The following is a 19,325-nucleotide window of genomic DNA, read 5'->3' as shown; positions in this document are numbered from 1 at the left end:
GCCACAAGGCAAAAACCAGAGGAGATTGATGAGCATGGTGAAGAGGCCCATTGCTAAGGGGGGCAGGTGTGGGGTACAAGTCTGTACTCGCCAGCCAGAGCGAGGGCAGTGTACCGTGGTAGCACAGCAAGCACGGTACCTGCAAACAATCACTTGGCAAACATCCACCTCAACCAGGCCAGAGCCCCTGTACCGAGTCCTTTGTGATATTCAGGGTCTGTCTCTGTCCTTCAATTGGTTGAGAGACAGATGAGAGAATCTTGGGACCGTCTCTTACACACTCACTCAGGGCAAAAGTGTTTCTGGTCTTGAATCAGAACTTCCCCTGGTGGAAACTAAGGCCATTTCCTCTAACCCGGAAAGGACTGCATGCTGATCCTTTGGGATTTCGTCCATGAGGAATAGGAACAGGCAGGAGGTATTGCTCCCCAGGCACACTGCACGACTCTTTGACACACACAGCTCTTCCAAAACAAATGAAAGTTGGCTTTAAGACAGATGAAGATGAAGAAATGGCAGTAGGAAAGAAGAAGAAGAAATAAGAACAAAAATTGGAAAAAGAAGAAGAGGATAAAGAAGAAGAGGAAATAGTAGCAGCAGTAAGAAAGATGAAGAGTAAGAAGAGTAAGAGGAAGAAATTGTAGCAGTAAATAATAAGAAGAAGAAGTCTAGGAATAAGAAGGATATGAAAAATAAGAATAAAAAGAACAAGAAAAATAAGAAGAAAAATATGAATAAAATGAATAAGGTGAAATAAAAGAAAGAGAATAAAAAGAAGAGGAAGAAGAGGAAGAAGGGAAGAGGAAAAAATTCTACTAGTAGTAAATAATAAGTCTAGGAAGAAGAAGAAGAACTAGAAAATCTAAAGAAGAAAATGAAATAATAGTATAATGAATAAATAAAATAGTTATAATGATAATAATATTAATAGTAATATCAAATTAATATACACATCCACACATCATCTAGAATCATGGAATGCTTTGGCTTAGGAAAGGCCTTAAAGACCACCTGGTTCTTTGCCTGATAAGCTTCTGCTCTCCTGCTCTCTCTCTGAGACCTTTTTCCTATTTCTTTCTACCTCTACACCTCACATTGCTTTACACATGATACAAAGAGATGCAACAGATCCAGAGTCTGTTGCAGGAGACTGTCAAACTTGGCCCCTGCCATGGGAGGTACTTGGGCATTCCCGCCTGGCCCAAATGTGTATTAGTCCACTGAACTGCAGGTTTTTGGGGCACCCTCAGCACCAAGAAGACCCGATGGACAGCATCAAGGGGACTCTACTGGCATGCACAGAGCAGTGAGGGTTTCTACTTAATCTGTCTCTGTTACTCTTTTTCTCTTTCTCTCTCTCTCTGTCTTTCTCTCTCATTTAGTGTTCATTAAAACCCATCCTACTGGCTTGGGAGTGTGATGTGGTTTGCACCTTAATTTGGGCAGAGGCATTTTGGATCATTTTAATAAGCAGATGATAACAAGGGGCTAGAAGCCCACAAGCCCAGGGGCTGCTCCATGACACCTGCAGCGGCTTTGACCGTTGAAGGGCTGCGGGTGTGGCCCTTGGCAACACAGGCGTGATGTGTCAGGGCCCTTGGCGATGTGGAACCTTGCGGTGCCCAGAGAGCCTTGTGACACGGCGGAGCCACGCCCTGCAGGGGTGTACAGGGGCTGTAGAACCTTGCAGTGGCCAGTCCCGTGAGAGCCACCGTGTCGCAAGGCAGCAACTCTCGGGATCTCGCGCTACAGAAAGTCCGAGACACAGCAAGATAAGGTGAGCCCCAACTCCGAGGCACCCAGCCCCTTGCCCAGCTGGCTGAAAAGCAGGCCCTCAGTGGGCACTGGTTGGGAGCAGGGGGTAGCTCAGTCCTGCCGCTCTTGGAGACTGAGAAGGAGGAGGGGCCCTTGACCAACATGGACAAAGAGAGGCAACACGAGGTGGAGCAACAGCTTTCCCAGTGCGGAGCTCTTAGTGGCCAAGAGCTCTGCCTGTGGGAAGAAGTAACAGCTCAGGAGTTTTACCAATGGCAAGAAGCGGTGGTGCAGGAATTTTCCACACAGCAAGCTGTGAAACCCCAAGAGTTCCACCAGGGGGGAGATGGCACACAGCAAGAGCTATACCAGTGGGAAGAAAGTGTGCTAGTTCAGGAGATGCAGGAGAAGGAAGATGATGAGACATACCAAGAGTTGTCCTGCTGGGAAGGAGATGTGACAGGCCAGGAGCTGTCCCTGTGGGAAGCTGAAGGATACCAGAAAGACTCACCTTTGGAAGAAGACGTGCAAGGCCATCCACACGTGTTCCAAAGAGAAGAAGATGAGATAGACGCAGAGGTCTCCCAGGAGCAAGACAAGAATGGCCACACTGGTACTCAGCTGGAGCCCAGCTCTCCCAGCAGTGTGGGAACCCAGGAGATGGGAGAGGCAGCACATGACCTGCCCAGCGCTTCTCCTGCCCCAAGGAGTCGCTTGGACACTGAGACAACAGCTGCTGCTGCCTCAGCTGCTACTGCTGGGGAGGAGGAAGCCACCAAGCCTCTGCCTCCTGCAGTGGAAAAGGCACCAGCATCTCCTGGCATGGGAGAGAACATTCCAACAGCACAGACAGACAGGTCTGTCCGTGCAACATACAGCCCCATAGCAAGCAACCAAACTCAGCTGGACTCAGCCCAGCACCTGAGCTCTGAGACCATGAGCCAGGTGAGCCTGGACATGCAGGAATGGGCCCAGCAGACACCGGAGCAAAGGAACCTGGAGCAGAGCATGGCTGCAGAAGAAGATGCAGCAGCTCCAGGAGGAGAAAGGGAATTGGTCCCGATCTCGTCCCCTGCTTCCAGCCCAAGCTGCAGCCAGGCTCAGCTGGACTCAGCCCAGCACCTGAGCTCTGAGACCATGAGCCAGGTGAGCCTGGACATGCAGGAATGTGGCCAGCAGACACCGGAGCAGAGGGACCTGGAGCAAAGCATGGCTGCAGAAGAAGATGCAGCAGCTCCAGGAGGAGAAAGGGAATTGGTCCCGATCTCGTCCCCTGCTTCCAGCCCAAGCTGCAGCCAGGCTCAGCTGGACTCAGCCCAGCACCTGAGCTCTGAGACCATGAGCCAGGTTAGCCTGGACATGCAGGAATGGGCTAAGCAGACACCGGAGCAGAGGGACCTGGAGCAGAGCACGGCTGCAGAAGAAGATGCAGCAGCTCCAGGAGGAGAAAGGGAATTGGTCCCGATCTCGTCCCCTGCTTTCAGCCCAAGCTGCAGCCAGGCTCAGCTGGACTCAGCCCAGCACCTGAGCTCTGAGACCATGAGCCAGGTTAGCCTGGACATGCAGGAATGTGGCCAGCAGACACCGGAGCAGAGGGACCTGGAGCAAAGCATGGCTGCAGAAGAAGATGCAGCAGCTCCAGGAGGAGAAAGGGAATTGGTCCCGATCTCGTCCCCTGCTTCCAGCCCAAGCTGCAGCCAGGCTCAGCTGGACTCAGCCCAGCACCTGAGCTCGGAGACCATGAGCCAGGTGAGCCTGGACATGCAGGAATGTGGCCAGCAGACACCGGAGCAGAGGGACCTGGAGCAAAGCATGGCTGCAGAAGAAGATGCAGCAGCTCCAGGAGGAGAAAGGGAATTGGTCCCGATCTCGTCCCCTGCTTCCAGCCCAAGCTGCAGCCAGGCTCAGCTGGACTCAGCCCAGCACCTGAGCTCTGAGACCATGAGCCAGGTGAGCCTGGACATGCAGGAATGTGGCCAGCAGACACCGGAGCAGAGGGACCTGGAGCAAAGCATGGCTGCAGAAGAAGATGCAGCAGCTCCAGGAGGAGAAAGGGAATTGGTCCCGATCTCGTCCCCTGCTTCCAGCCCAAGCTGCAGCCAGGCTCAGCTGGACTCAGCCCAGCACCTGAGCTCTGAGACCATGAGCCAGGTTAGCCTGGACATGCAGGAATGTGGCCAGCAGACACCGGAGCAGAGGGACCTGGAGCAAAGCATGGCTGCAGAAGAAGATGCAGCAGCTCCAGGAGGAGAAAGGGAATTGGTCCCGATCTCGTCCCCTGCTTCCAGCCCAAGCTGCAGCCAGGCTCAGCTGGACTCAGCCCAGCACCTGAGCTCTGAGACCATGAGCCAGGTTAGCCTGGACATGCAGGAATGTGGCCAGCAGACACTGGAGCAGAGGGACCTGGAGCAGAGCATGGCTGCAGAAGAAAATGCAGCAGATCCAGGAGAAAGGGAATTGGTCTTAATCCCTGCTCCATACAGTCCAAGCTGCTCCTCCATCCCATTATCCAGCCTACTTTCTACCTGGGAAGAATACAGAGTGGAAGAGTTTACTCAAGAAGAATTCGCTAGTTGCCAAGAAGCGTCGGACTGGGAGGAGTCCTTTGACCAAAGATTTGCCAGAGAGGAAGACTTCAGCAGCCTGGAGGTGCCCGAAGAGAACGGTAATCTACCCTCCACACAGTCAAGCTTTGAAGATTACCGTGACAGAGAGCTCAAGCAGGGCAACTGGCACAGTACGAGCGCACACAGCATCACGGTCAAGCCCCTCCTGCCCGAGGACGACAACGGGGATGGAGTGAGCCTCCTGGAGCTCCATGAACAAGCCAGCGAGCGAACACAAGGAGGCTTTGCAGGAGAAGAGCTCCCAGTGCCCAAGCCTCGGGAGGCCTGGGGTGAGTGCCAGCCAGGCCCCCATAGGAAACGACCCTCACGCGTGAGGCGGGCACTGCGGGCTCTGCGCAGACTGTGCTGCTGTCCCTGCCTCGCACCACAGCTCGAGGACTAGTGCCCGCTGCTGGCGCCAGCACAGGCCCTGCAGATGGCAGCTGGCCTGCAGCCCACCCACCATCGTGAGGCTTTAAGACAGCAAAAACCATCCAAAGAAGGTGAAGAAATGGTAGTAGCAGTAAGAAGAACTAAGAAAAATAAGAAGGTTAAGAAGAGTATGACGAGTAAGATGAGTAAGATGAGTAAGAAGAGGAAGAAATTGTTATAGTAGTACTTAATAAGTCTAGGAATAAGAAGAATAAGAAGGATAAGGAAGATAAGATAAATAAGAAGAATAAGAAGAGTTAGAAGATTAAGTAGAAGAAATTGTAGCAGTAGTAAATAGGAATAAGAAGTCAAGGAATAAGAAAGATAAGATATGAAGAAAAAAGAGAATAAGAAGAATAAGACTAATTAGAAGAGTAAGTAGAGTAAGAATAAGAAGAGTAAGAAAAATAAGAAGATTTAGAAGAGTAAGTAGAGTAAGATGAGTAAGAAAAATAAGAAGATTTAGAAGAGTAAGTAGAGTAAGAAGAATAAGAAGAGTAAGAAGAATAAGAAGAATTAGAAGATTAAGTAGAAGAAATTGTAGCAGTAGTAAATAGGAATAAGAAGTCAAGGAATAAGAAAGATAAGATATGAAGAAAAAAGAGAATAAGAAGAATAAGACTAATTAGAAGAGTAAGTAGAGTAAGAATAAGAAGAGTAAGAAAAATAAGAAGATTTAGAAGAGTAAGTAGAGTAAGAAGAGTAAGAAAAATAAGAAGATTTAGAAGAGTAAGTAGAGTAAGAAGAATAAGAAGAGTAAGAAGAATAAGAAGAATTAGAAGAATTAGAAGAGTAAGAAGAGTAAGAAAAAGAAACTGTAGTAGTAGTAGTAGTAAATAGTAATAATAAGTCTAGGAATAAGAAGAAGATTAAATAATAGTCTAGTGAATAAATAAAATAATTATAATGATATTAATATTACTAGTATTATCAAGTTAATATACACATCCACACATCACCTAGAATCATGGGATGGTTTGGCTGGGGAAGGGCTTTAAAGCTCGTCTAGTTCTTTTCCTGATAACCTCCTGCTGTCTTGCTCTCTCTGTTTCTCTACATCCCATTTCTTTGCAGCTGTCCTGTGGGAACTTAATCAGCTGGGATAGGTCATACCTTGGACTGGGTTCCTGACATGGAGGGAGTAAACCTGGGGCCTTGGAAGGCAGGGTGCTGGGGGGATGCTAATGGAGTCATCCCAAAATAGGCAGGACCTTAGACTTTTAAGGTCAAAACCCCTGTCCTGCGGTCACAATCAGACACCTGCCCCCAGGGAACCCTGTCTATTGTGAAGTTCACCGCATCCCCTGGTCTTTGGATGCAGCCCCTCAGACCACAATTACCCTGTGGTAATTCAAATATATCTTTGGGCACTCCATCGTACCCATCCCCATTATTCCTCCATGCTCAACCAGGCCATACCACACAAGAGGTCTCAGAACCCCACTGCCACACTGTCCCAAAGGGCAGAGGGCATCACTATCAGGTATCACAAGATGCATCAAGGGCTTTGACCACTCTGTCAGGATCTGCAAGGTGGGATTCTTGATGTGGTTCTTTTAGTCGGTCTTAGAGTACAAAAGATTATCAGCAAACCAGGGACTTCAACAGCAAAACACACAGTTTATTGAGTGCTCATCAGCACTAATATGCGATAGAGGGAAAAGAGGAGAAAGCAAAGCATAAGGAAAAGAGAGTAAGGGGATTATAGCTGCCAACGTCAAAGTCCACTCAGCCGTCCACCGATGCAGGGTCTTCTGTCCGTTGGGGAGATCTCAAATGCAAGGAAGTTTTGGGGTGTATTTTACAGTCTTTTACAAAGCGAGGGCCACAAGGCAAAAACCAGAGGAGATTGATGAGCATGGTGAAGAGGCCCATTGCTAAGGGGGGCAGGTGTGGGGTACAAGTCTGTACTCGCCAGCCAGAGCGAGGGCAGTGTACCGTGGTAGCACAGCAAGCACGGTACCTGCAAACAATCACTTGGCAAACATCCACCTCAACCAGGCCAGAGCCCCTGTACCGAGTCCTTTGTGATATTCAGGGTCTGTCTCTGTCCTTCAATTGGTTGAGAGACAGATGAGAGAATCTTGGGACCGTCTCTTACACACTCACTCAGGGCAAAAGTGTTTCTGGTCTTGAATCAGAACTTCCCCTGGTGGAAACTAAGGCCATTTCCTCTAACCCGGAAAGGACTGCATGCTGATCCTTTGGGATTTCGTCCATGAGGAATAGGAACAGGCAGGAGGTATTGCTCCCCAGGCACACTGCACGACTCTTTGACACACACAGCTCTTCCAAAACAAATGAAAGTTGGCTTTAAGACAGATGAAGATGAAGAAATGGCAGTAGGAAAGAAGAAGAAGAAATAAGAACAAAAATTGGAAAAAGAAGAAGAGGATAAAGAAGAAGAGGAAATAGTAGCAGCAGTAAGAAAGATGAAGAGTAAGAAGAGTAAGAGGAAGAAATTGTAGCAGTAAATAATAAGAAGAAGAAGTCTAGGAATAAGAAGGATATGAAAAATAAGAATAAAAAGAACAAGAAAAATAAGAAGAAAAATATGAATAAAATGAATAAGGTGAAATAAAAGAAAGAGAATAAAAAGAAGAGGAAGAAGAGGAAGAAGGGAAGAGGAAAAAATTCTACTAGTAGTAAATAATAAGTCTAGGAAGAAGAAGAAGAACTAGAAAATCTAAAGAAGAAAATGAAATAATAGTATAATGAATAAATAAAATAGTTATAATGATAATAATATTAATAGTAATATCAAATTAATATACACATCCACACATCATCTAGAATCATGGAATGCTTTGGCTTAGGAAAGGCCTTAAAGACCACCTGGTTCTTTGCCTGATAAGCTTCTGCTCTCCTGCTCTCTCTCTGAGACCTTTTTCCTATTTCTTTCTACCTCTACACCTCACATTGCTTTACACATGATACAAAGAGATGCAACAGATCCAGAGTCTGTTGCAGGAGACTGTCAAACTTGGCCCCTGCCATGGGAGGTACTTGGGCATTCCCGCCTGGCCCAAATGTGTATTAGTCCACTGAACTGCAGGTTTTTGGGGCACCCTCAGCACCAAGAAGACCCGATGGACAGCATCAAGGGGACTCTACTGGCATGCACAGAGCAGTGAGGGTTTCTACTTAATCTGTCTCTGTTACTCTTTTTCTCTTTCTCTCTCTCTCTGTCTTTCTCTCTCATTTAGTGTTCATTAAAACCCATCCTACTGGCTTGGGAGTGTGATGTGGTTTGCACCTTAATTTGGGCAGAGGCATTTTGGATCATTTTAATAAGCAGATGATAACAAGGGGCTAGAAGCCCACAAGCCCAGGGGCTGCTCCATGACACCTGCAGCGGCTTTGACCGTTGAAGGGCTGCGGGTGTGGCCCTTGGCAACACAGGCGTGATGTGTCAGGGCCCTTGGCGATGTGGAACCTTGCGGTGCCCAGAGAGCCTTGTGACACGGCGGAGCCACGCCCTGCAGGGGTGTACAGGGGCTGTAGAACCTTGCAGTGGCCAGTCCCGTGAGAGCCACCGTGTCGCAAGGCAGCAACTCTCGGGATCTCGCGCTACAGAAAGTCCGAGACACAGCAAGATAAGGTGAGCCCCAACTCCGAGGCACCCAGCCCCTTGCCCAGCTGGCTGAAAAGCAGGCCCTCAGTGGGCACTGGTTGGGAGCAGGGGGTAGCTCAGTCCTGCCGCTCTTGGAGACTGAGAAGGAGGAGGGGCCCTTGACCAACATGGACAAAGAGAGGCAACACGAGGTGGAGCAACAGCTTTCCCAGTGCGGAGCTCTTAGTGGCCAAGAGCTCTGCCTGTGGGAAGAAGTAACAGCTCAGGAGTTTTACCAATGGCAAGAAGCGGTGGTGCAGGAATTTTCCACACAGCAAGCTGTGAAACCCCAAGAGTTCCACCAGGGGGGAGATGGCACACAGCAAGAGCTATACCAGTGGGAAGAAAGTGTGCCAGTTCAGGAGATGCAGGAGAAGGAAGATGATGAGACATACCAAGAGTTGTCCTGCTGGGAAGGAGATGTGACAGGCCAGGAGCTGTCCCTGTGGGAAGCTGAAGGATACCAGAAAGACTCACCTTTGGAAGAAGACGTGCAAGGCCATCCACACGTGTTCCAAAGAGAAGAAGATGAGATAGACGCAGAGGTCTCCCAGGAGCAAGACAAGAATGGCCACACTGGTACTCAGCTGGAGCCCAGCTCTCCCAGCAGTGTGGGAACCCAGGAGATGGGAGAGGCAGCACATGACCTGCCCAGCGCTTCTCCTGCCCCAAGGAGTCGCTTGGACACTGAGACAACAGCTGCTGCTGCCTCAGCTGCTACTGCTGGGGAGGAGGAAGCCACCAAGCCTCTGCCTCCTGCAGTGGAAAAGGCACCAGCATCTCCTGGCCTAGGCGAGAACATTCCAACAGCACAGACAGACAGGTCTGTCCGTGCAACATACAGACCCATAGCAAGCAACCAAACTCAGCTGGACTCAGCCCAGCACCTGAGCTCTGAGACCATGAGCCAGGTTAGCCTGGACATGCAGGAATGTGGCCAGCAGACACCGGAGCAAAGGGACCTGGAGCAGAGCATGGCTGCAGAAGAAGATGCAGCAGCTCCAGGAGGAGAAAGGGAATTGGTCCCGATCTCGTCCCCTGCTTCCAGCCCAAGCTGCAGCCAGGCTCAGCTGGACTCAGCCCAGCACCTGAGCTCTGAGACCATGAGCCAGGTTAGCCTGGACATGCAGGAATGTGGCCAGCAGACACCGGAGCAAAGGGACCTGGAGCAGAGCATGGCTGCAGAAGAAGATGCAGCAGCTCCAGGAGGAGAAAGGGAATTGGTCCCGATCTCGTCCCCTGCTTCCAGCCCAAGCTGCAGCCAGGCTCAGCTGGACTCAGCCCAGCACCTGAGCTCTGAGACCATGAGCCAGGTGAGCCTGGACATGCAGGAATGTGGCCAGCAGACACCGGAGCAGAGGGACCTGGAGCAAAGCATGGCTGCAGAAGAAGATGCAGCAGCTCCAGGAGGAGAAAGGGAATTGGTCCCGATCTCGTCCCCTGCTTCCAGCCCAAGCTGCAGCCAGGCTCAGCTGGACTCAGCCCAGCACCTGAGCTCTGAGACCATGAGCCAGGTGAGCCTGGACATGCAGGAATGTGGCCAGCAGACACCGGAGCAAAGGGACCTGGAGCAAAGCATGGCTGCAGAAGAAGATGCAGCCGCTCCAGGAGGAGAAAGGGAATTGGTCCCGATCTCGTCCCCTGCTTCCAGCCCAAGCTGCAGCCAGGCTCAGCTGGACTCAGCCCAGCACCTGAGCTCTGAGACCATGAGCCAGGTTAGCCTGGACATGCAGGAATGTGGCCAGCAGACACCGGAGCAGAGGGACCTGGAGCAAAGCATGGCTGCAGAAGAAGATGCAGCAGCTCCAGGAGGAGAAAGGGAATTGGTCCCGATCTCGTCCCCTGCTTCCAGCCCAAGCTGCAGCCAGGCTCAGCTGGACTCAGCCCAGCACCTGAGCTCTGAGACCATGAGCCAGGTGAGCCTGGACATGCAGGAATGTGGCCAGCAGACACCGGAGCAGAGGGACCTGGAGCAAAGCATGGATGCAGAAGATGCAGCAGCTCCAGGAGGAGAAAGGGAATTGGTCCCGATCTCGTCCCCTGCTTCCAGCCCAAGCTGCAGCCAGGCTCAGCTGGACTCAGCCCAGCACCTGAGCTCTGAGACCATGAGCCAGGTTAGCCTGGACATGCAGGAATGTGGCCAGCAGACACCGGAGCAGAGGGACCTGGAGCAAAGCATGGCTGCAGAAGAAGATGCAGCAGCTCCAGGAGGAGAAAGGGAATTGGTCCCGATCTCGTCCCCTGCTTCCAGCCCAAGCTGCAGCCAGGCTCAGCTGGACTCAGCCCAGCACCTGAGCTCTGAGACCATGAGCCAGGTGAGCCTGGACATGCAGGAATGTGGCCAGCAGACACCGGAGCAAAGGGACCTGGAGCAAAGCATGGCTGCAGAAGAAGATGCAGCAGCTCCAGGAGGAGAAAGAGAATTGGTCCCGATCTCGTCCCCTGCTTCCAGCCCAAGCTGCAGCCAGGCTCAGCTGGACTCAGCCCAGCACCTGAGCTCTGAGACCATGAGCCAGGTTAGCCTGGACATGCAGGAATGTGGCCAGCAGACACCGGAGCAGAGGGACCTGGAGCAAAGCATGGCTGCAGAAGAAGATGCAGCAGCTCCAGGAGGAGAAAGGGAATTGGTCCCGATCTCGTCCCCTGCTTCCAGCCCAAGCTGCAGCCAGGCTCAGCTGGACTCAGCCCAGCACCTGAGCTCGGAGACCATGAGCCAGGTGAGCCTGGACATGCAGGAATGTGGCCAGCAGACACCGGAGCAGAGGGACCTGGAGCAAAGCATGGCTGCAGAAGAAGATGCAGCCGCTCCAGGAGGAGAAAGGGAATTGGTCCCGATCTCGTCCCCTGCTTCCAGCCCAAGCTGCAGCCAGGCTCAGCTGGGCTCAGCCCAGCACCTGAGCTCTGAGACCATGAGCCAGGTTAGCCTGGACATGCAGGAATGTGGCCAGCAGACACCGGAGCAGAGGGACCTGGAGCAAAGCATGGCTGCAGAAGAAGATGCAGCAGCTCCAGGAGGAGAAAGGGAATTGGTCCCGATCTCGTCCCCTGCTTCCAGCCCAAGCTGCAGCCAGGCTCAGCTGGACTCAGCCCAGCACCTGAGCTCTGAGACCATGAGCCAGGTGAGCCTGGACATGCAGGAATGTGGCCAGCAGACACCGGAGCAAAGGGACCTGGAGCAAAGCATGGCTGCAGAAGAAAATGCAGCAGCTCCAGGAGGAGAAAGGGAATTGGTCCTGATCTCGTCCCCTGCTTCCAGCCCAAGCTGCAGCCAGGCTCAGCTGGACTCAGCCCAGCACCTGAGCTCTGAGACCATGAGCCAGGTTAGCCTTGAGTTGCAGGAATGGGCCCAGCAGACACCGGAACAGAGTGACCTGGAGCAGAGCATGGATGCAGAAGAAGATGCAGCAGATCCAGGAGAAAGGGAATTGGTCTTAATCCCTGCTCCATACAGTCCAAGCTGCTCCTCCATCCCATTATCCAGCCTACTTTCTAACTGGGAAGAATACAGAGCGGAAGAGTTTACTCAAGAAGAATTCGCTAGTTGCCAAGAAGCGTCGGACTGGGAGGAGTCCATTGACCAACAATTTGCCAGAGAGGAAGACTTCAGCAGCCTGGAGGTGCCCGAAGGGAACGGTAATCTACCCTCCACACAGTCAAGCTTTGAAGATTACCGTGACAGAGAGCTCAAGCAGGGCAACTGGCACAGTCCGAGCGCACACAGCATCACGGTCAAGCCCCTCCTGCCCGAGGACGACAACGGGGATGGAGTGAGCCTCCTGGAGCTCCATGAACAAGCCAGCGAGCGAACACAAGGAGGCTTTGCAGGAGAAGAGCTCCCAGTGCCCAAGCCTCGGGAGGCCTGGGGTGAGTGCCAGCCAGGCCCCCATAGGAAACGACCCTCACGCGTGAGGCGGGCACTGCGGGCTCTGCGCAGACTGTGCTGCTGTCCCTGCCTCGCACTACAGCTCGAGGACTAGTGCCCGCTGCTGGCACCAGCACAGGCCCTGCAGATGGCAGCTGGCCTGCAGCCCACCCACCATCGTGAGGCTTTAAGACAGCAAAAACCATCCAAAGAAGGTGAAGAAATGGTAGTAGCAGTAAGAAGAACTAAGAAAAATAAGAAGGTTAAGAAGAGTATGACGAGGAACATGAGTAAGATGAGTAAGAAGAGGAAGAAATTGTTATAGTAGTACTTAATAAGTCTAGGAATAAGAAGAATAAGAAGGATAAGGAAGATAAGATAAATAAGAAGAATAAGAAGAGTTAGAAGATTAAGTAGAAGAAATTGTAGCAGTAGTAAATAAGAATAAGAAGTCAAGGAATAAGAAAGATAAGATACAAAGAAAAAAGAGAATAAGAAGAATAAGACTAATTAGAAGAGTAAGTAGAGTAAGAATAAGAAGAGTAAGAAAAATAAGAAGATTTAGAAGAGTAAGTAGAGTAAGAAGAATAAGAAGAGTAAGAAAAATAAGAAGATTTAGAAGAGTAAGTAGAGTAAGAAGAATAAGAAGAGTAAGAAGAATAAGAAGAATTAGAAGAGTAAGAAGAGTAAGAAAAAGAAACTGTAGTTGTAGTAGTAGTAGTAAATAGTAATAATAAGTCTAGGAATAAGAAGAAGATTAAATAATAGTCTAGTGAATAAATAAAATAATTATAATGATAATAATATTACTAGTATTATCAAGTTAATATACACATCCACACATCACCTAGAATCATGGGATGGTTTGGCTGGGGAAGGGCTTTAAAGCTCGTCTAGTTCTTTTCCTGATAACCTCCTGCTGTCTTGCTCTCTCTGTTTCTCTACATCACATTTCTTTGCAGCTGTCCTGTGGGAACTTAATCAGCTGGGATAGGTCATACCTTGGACTGGGTTCCTGACATGGAGGGAGTAAACCTGGGGCCTTGGAAGGCGGGGTGCTGGGGGGATGCTAATGGAGTCATCCCAAAATAGGCAGAACCTTAGACTTTTAAGGTCAAAACCCCTGTCCTGCGGTCACAATCAGACACCTGCCCCCAGGGAACCCTGTCTATTGTGAAGTTCACCGCATCCCCTGGTCTTTGGATGCAGCCCCTCAGACCACAATTACCCTGTGGTAATTCAAATATATCTTTGGGCACTCCATCGTACCCATCCCCATTATTCCTCCATGCTCAACCAGGCCATACCACACAAGAGGTCTCAGAACCCCACTGCCACACTGTCCCAAAGGGCAGAGGGCATCACTATCAGGTATCACAAGATGCATCAAGGGCTTTGACCACTCTGTCAGGATCTGCAAGGTGGGATTCTTGATGTGGTTCTTTTAGTCGGTCTTAGAGTACAAAAGATTATCAGCAAACCAGGGACTTCAACAGCAAAACACACAGTTTATTGAGTGCTCATCAGCACTAATATGCGATAGAGGGAAAAGAGGAGAAAGCAAAGCATAAGGAAAAGAGAGTAAGGGGATTATAGCTGCCAACGTCAAAGTCCACTCAGCCGTCCACCGATGCAGGGTCTTCTGTCCGTTGGGGAGATCTCAAATGCAAGGAAGTTTTGGGGTGTATTTTACAGTCTTTTACAAAGCGAGGGCCACAAGGCAAAAACCAGAGGAGATTGATGAGCATGGTGAAGAGGCCCATTGCTAAGGGGGGCAGGTGTGGGGTACAAGTCTGTACTCGCCAGCCAGAGCGAGGGCAGTGTACCGTGGTAGCACAGCAAGCACGGTACCTGCAAACAATCACTTGGCAAACATCCACCTCAACCAGGCCAGAGCCCCTGTACCGAGTCCTTTGTGATATTCAGGGTCTGTCTCTGTCCTTCAATTGGTTGAGAGACAGATGAGAGAATCTTGGGACCGTCTCTTACACACTCACTCAGGGCAAAAGTGTTTCTGGTCTTGAATCAGAACTTCCCCTGGTGGAAACTAAGGCCATTTCCTCTAACCCGGAAAGGACTGCATGCTGATCCTTTGGGATTTCGTCCATGAGGAATAGGAACAGGCAGGAGGTATTGCTCCCCAGGCACACTGCACGATTCTTTGACACACACAGCTCTTCCAAAACAAATGAAAGTTGGCTTTAAGACAGATGAAGATGAAGAAATGGCAGTAGGAAAGAAGAAGAAGAAATAAGAACAAAAATTGGAAAAAGAAGAAGAGGATAAAGAAGAAGAGGAAATAGTAGCAGCAGTAAGAAAGATGAAGAGTAAGAAGAGTAAGAGGAAGAAATTGTAGCAGTAAATAATAAGAAGAAGAAGTCTAGGAATAAGAAGGATATGAAAAATAAGAATAAAAAGAACAAGAAAAATAAGAAGAAAAATATGAATAAAATGAATAAGGTGAAATAAAAGAAAGAGAATAAAAAGAAGAGGAAGAAGAGGAAGAAGGGAAGAGGAAAAAATTCTACTAGTAGTAAATAATAAGTCTAGGAAGAAGAAGAAAAACTAGAAAATATAAAGAAGAAAATGAAATAATAGTATAATGAATAAATAAAATAGTTATAATGATAATAATATTAATAGTAATATCAAATTAATATACACATCCACACATCATCTAGAATCATGGAATGCTTTGGCTTAGGAAAGGCCTTAAAGACCACCTGGTTCTTTGCCTGATAAGCTTCTGCTCTCCTGCTCTCTCTCTGAGACCTTTTTCCTATTTCTTTCTACCTCTACACCTCACATTGCTTTACACATGATACAAAGAGATGCAACAGATCCAGAGTCTGTTGCAGGAGACTGTCAAACTTGGCCCCTGCCATGGGAGGTACTTGGGCATTCCCGCCTGGCCCAAATGTGTATTAGTCCACTGAACTGCAGGTTTTTGGGGCACCCTCAGCACCAAGAAGACCCGATGGACAGCATCAAGGGGACTCTACTGGCATGCACAGAGCAGTGAGGGTTTCTACTTAATCTGTCTCTGTTACTCTTTTTCTCTTTCTCTCTCTCTCTGTCTTTCTCTCTCATTTAGTGTTCATTAAAACCCATCCTACTGGCTTGGGAGTGTGATGTGGTTTGCACCTTAATTTGGGCAGAGGCATTTTGGATCATTTTAATAAGCAGATGATAACAAGGGGCTAGAAGCCCACAAGCCCAGGGGCTGCTCCATGACACCTGCAGCGGCTTTGACCGTTGAAGGGCTGCGGGTGTGGCCCTTGGCAACACAGGCGTGATGTGTCAGGGCCCTTGGCGATGTGGAACCTTGCGGTGCCCAGAGAGCCTTGTGACACGGCGGAGCCACGCCCTGCAGGGGTGTACAGGGGCTGTAGAACCTTGCAGTGGCCAGTCCCGTGAGAGCCACCGTGTCGCAAGGCAGCAACTCTCGGGATCTCGCGCTACAGAAAGTCCGAGACACAGCAAGATAAGGTGGACCGCAACTCCGAGGCAAAGGAGGAAAAGGCACCAGCATCTCCTGGCCTAGGCGAGAATATTCCGACAGCACAGACAGACAGGTCAGTCCGTGCCACATACAGCCCCATAGCAAGCAACCAAGCTCAGCTGGACTCAGCAGAGAACATCAGCTCTGAGACCATGAGCCACGTTTGCCTCGAGACCCAGCAATCTGACCAGCACACACAGGAACAGAGGGACCTGGAGCAGAGCATGGCTGCACAAGAACATGCAGCAGCTCCAGGAGAAAGGGAATTGGTCCCGATCTCCTCCCCTGCTTCCAGCCCAAGCCGCAGCCAGGCTCAGCTGGACTCAGCAGAGAACATCAGCTCTGAGACCATGAGCCAGGTTTGCCTCGAGACCCAGCAATCTGACCAGCACACACAGGAGCAGAGGGACCTGGAGCAGAGCATGGCTGCACAAGAACATGCAGCAGCTGCAGGAGAAAGGGAATTGGTCCCGATCTCCTCCCCTGCTTCCAGCCCAAGCCGCAGCCAGGCTCAGCTGGACTCAGAAGAGAACATCAGCTCTGAGACCATGAGCCAGGTTTGCCTCGAGACCCAGCAATCTGACCAGCACACACAGGAACAGAGGGACCTGGAGCAAAGCATGGCTGCACAAGAACATGCAGCAGCTGCAGGAGAAAGGGAATTGGTCCCGATCTCCTCCCCTGCTTCCAGCCCAAGCCGCAGCCAGGCTCAGCTGGACTCAGAAGAGAACATCAACTCTGAGACCATGAGCCAGGTTTGCCTCGAGACCCAGCAATCTGACCAGCACACACAGGAACAGAGGGACCTGGAGCAGAGCATGGCAGCACAAGAACATGCAGCAGCTGCAGGAGAAAGGGAATTGGTCCCGATCTCCTCCCCTGCTTCCAGCCCAAGCCGCAGCCAGGCTCAGCTGGACTCAGAAGAAAACATCAGCTCTGAGACCATGAGCCAGGTTTGCCTCGAGACCCAGCAATCTGACCAGCACACACAGGAACAGAGGGACCTGGAGCAGAGCATGGCTGCACAAGAACATGCAGCAGCTGCAGGAGAAAGGGAATTGGTCCCGATCTCGTCCCCTGCTTCCAGCCCAAGCCGCAGCCATGCTCAGCTGGACTCAGAAGAGAACATCAGCTCTGAGACCATGAGCCAGGTTTGCCTCGAGACCCAGCAATCTGACCAGCACACACAGGAACAGAGGGACCTGGAGCAGAGCATGGCTGCACAAGAACATGCAGCAGCTCCAGGAGAAAGGGAATTGGTCCCGATCTCCTCCCCTGCTTCCAGCCCAAGCTGCAGCCAGGCTCAGCTGGACTCAGCAGAGAACATCAGCTCTGAGACCATGAGCCAGGTTTGCCTCGAGACCCAGCAATCTGGCCAGCACACACAGGAACAGAGGGACCTGGAGCAGAGCATGGCTGCAGAAGAAGATGCAGCAGCTCCAGGAGGAGGAAGGGAATTGGTCCAGATCTCTGCTCCACACAGTCCAAGCTGCTCCCCCAGCCCGGTATCCAGCCCACTGCAATCCCTTACCCTCAGCAAGCTTCTAGAGGAGGAGGAGGAGGCAGAGAGGGGCTCAGTCCGATCAGAGCAAGAGGGTGAGGAGGCTGTATTGGCTGGGGAGCTTGAGCTTTCCCAGTGTAAAGATAAGAAAGTGACAGAGCTGCTCCGAGGAGATGCAGGCAGCTACAAGGACATGTCCCAGGGGGAAGCCTGTGGTGAGCAAGACCTGTCCCAAGTAGAAACCAGCAGCAATCATGAGCTCTCAGACTGGGATGATTACAACGAGCAAGAGCTGTCCAAAGGAGAAGCCAGGAGCACCGACGAATTTTCTGACTGGGAAGAATGCCTGGAGCAAGAGCTGTCCCTCCGAGAAGTTGTTGGGTCGCCAGCACTCTCTGAATGGGAAGCGTACAGAGAGCAAGAGCTATCACAAGAAGATCTAGGTAGTTACCAAGAACCATCGGACTGGGAGGAGTCCATTGACCAACAATTTGCCAGAGAGGAAGACTTCAGCAGCCTGGAGGTGCCCGAAGAGAACGGTAATCTACCCTCCACACAGTCAAGCTTTGAAGATTACCGTGACAGAGAGCTCAAGCAGGGCAACTGGCACAGTCCGAGCGCACACAGCATCACGGTCAAGCCCCTCCTGCCCGAGGACGACGACGGGGATGGAGTGAGCCTCCTGGAGCTCCATGAACAAGCCAGCGAGCAAACACAAGGAGGCTTTGCAGGAGAAGAGCTCCCAGTGCCCAAGCCTCGGGAGGCCTGGGGTGAGTGCCAGCCAGGCCCCCATAGGAAACGACCCTCATGCGTGAGGCGGGCACTGCGGGCTCTGCGCAGACTGTGCTGCTGTCCCTGCCTCGCACCACAGCTCGAGGACTAGTGCCCGCTGCTGGCACCAGCACAGGCCCCACAGATGACACCTGGCCTGCAGCCTACCCACCATCCTGAGGCTTTAAGATAGCAATAACTATCCAAAGAAGATGAAGAAATGGCAGTCGTAAAGAAGAAATAAGACTAAAAACTGGAAGAAGAAGAAGACAATAAAGAAGAAGAAGAAATAGCAGTAGCAGTAAGAAAAACTAAGAAAATTAAGAGGATTAAGAAGAGTAAGATTAGTAAGAGGAAGAAATTGTTCTAGTAGTACATAGTAAGTCTAGGAATAAGAAGAATAAGATAGATAAGAAAGATAAGATAAATAAGAAGAGTAAGAAGAGTAAGTAGAAGAAATTGTAGTAAAATAGTAAATAATAAGAATAAGTCAAGGAATATAAGGATAAGAAAGATATGAAGATAAAAGAGAATAAGAAGAATAAGACAAATAAGAAGAGTAAGATAAGTAAGAGGAAGAAATTGTAGTAGTAGTAGTAAGTAAGAATAATATGTCAAGAAATAAGAAAGATAAGATACAAAGAAGAAGAGAATAAGAAGAATAAGACGAATTAGAAGAGTAAGTAGCGTAAGTAGAGTAAGAAGAATAAGAAGAATAAAAAGAATAAGAAGAATAAGAAGAGTAAGAAGAATAAGAATAAGAAGAATAAGAAGAATAAGAAGAATTAGAAGAATTAGAAGAATTAGAAGAGTAAGAAGTGTAAGAAGTGTAAGAAGAAACCAGTAGTAGTAGTACTAAATAGTAATAATAAGTCTCGTAATAATAATAAATAGTAGTATAGTGAATAAATAAAATAATTATAATGATAATAATACTACTAGTAATATCAAGTTAATATACACATCCACACATCACCTAGAATCATGGAATGGTTTTACTTGGGAAGGGCTTTAAAGATCGTCTAGTTCTTTTCCTGATAACCTCCTGCTGTCTTGCTCTCTCTATTTCTCTACATCACATTTCTTTGCAGCTGTCCTGTGGGAACTTAATCAGCTGGGATAGGTGATACCTTGAACTAATCCAGGCTCTGGGATTTAGTGCTGTTTATGCCACTTGTTCAGATCTAATCAGATCTGTTCTTTTCAAGCAGTGCATTTCAACCCAAAACTTCAAAATTATAAAACTAAAAAGCTTTTCACTATTTTTTCCTGCTGCAATTTGT

General features: G+C 49.7%; 1 protein-coding gene and 1 long non-coding RNA gene across 3 annotated transcripts; one reads left to right on the top strand and one right to left on the bottom strand.

Moving 5' to 3' along the window:
- Window positions 1-1,694: 1,694 nt before the first annotated feature.
- LOC147655967 (uncharacterized) lies at window positions 1,695-18,353 on the top strand. Of its 2 annotated transcripts, none has more exons than XM_086864213.1 (5): window positions 1,695-1,802; window positions 2,552-2,700; window positions 3,304-4,246; window positions 9,259-11,865; window positions 15,873-18,353. In XM_086864213.1, coding segments are annotated over exons 1-5 (5,982 nt in total). In that variant the 5' UTR covers window positions 1,695-1,801; the 3' UTR covers window positions 18,155-18,353. The 2 variants fall into 2 exon arrangements, with proteins under 2 accessions (XP_086720339.1, XP_086720347.1); XM_086864221.1 differs by having other exon boundaries at window positions 1,696-1,802; window positions 3,505-4,246.
- Window positions 8,313-12,756, bottom strand: LOC147655968 (uncharacterized). The gene is made up of 2 exons (XR_015279476.1): window positions 11,778-12,756; window positions 8,313-11,174 (listed from the first exon to the last, which is right to left on the bottom strand). It is a non-coding gene; the product is annotated as an uncharacterized LOC147655968 (long non-coding RNA).
- Window positions 18,354-19,325: the final 972 nt, after the last annotated feature.

The sequence above is a fragment of the Cyanistes caeruleus genome, chromosome 1 (genome assembly GCF_971803275.1).
Source record: "Cyanistes caeruleus chromosome 1, bCyaCae1.hap1.1, whole genome shotgun sequence".
Lineage (NCBI taxonomy): Eukaryota > Metazoa > Chordata > Aves > Passeriformes > Paridae > Cyanistes > Cyanistes caeruleus.
Note: the sequence above shows the minus strand (reverse complement) of the source record. Positions and strands in the feature narration are given on the sequence as shown.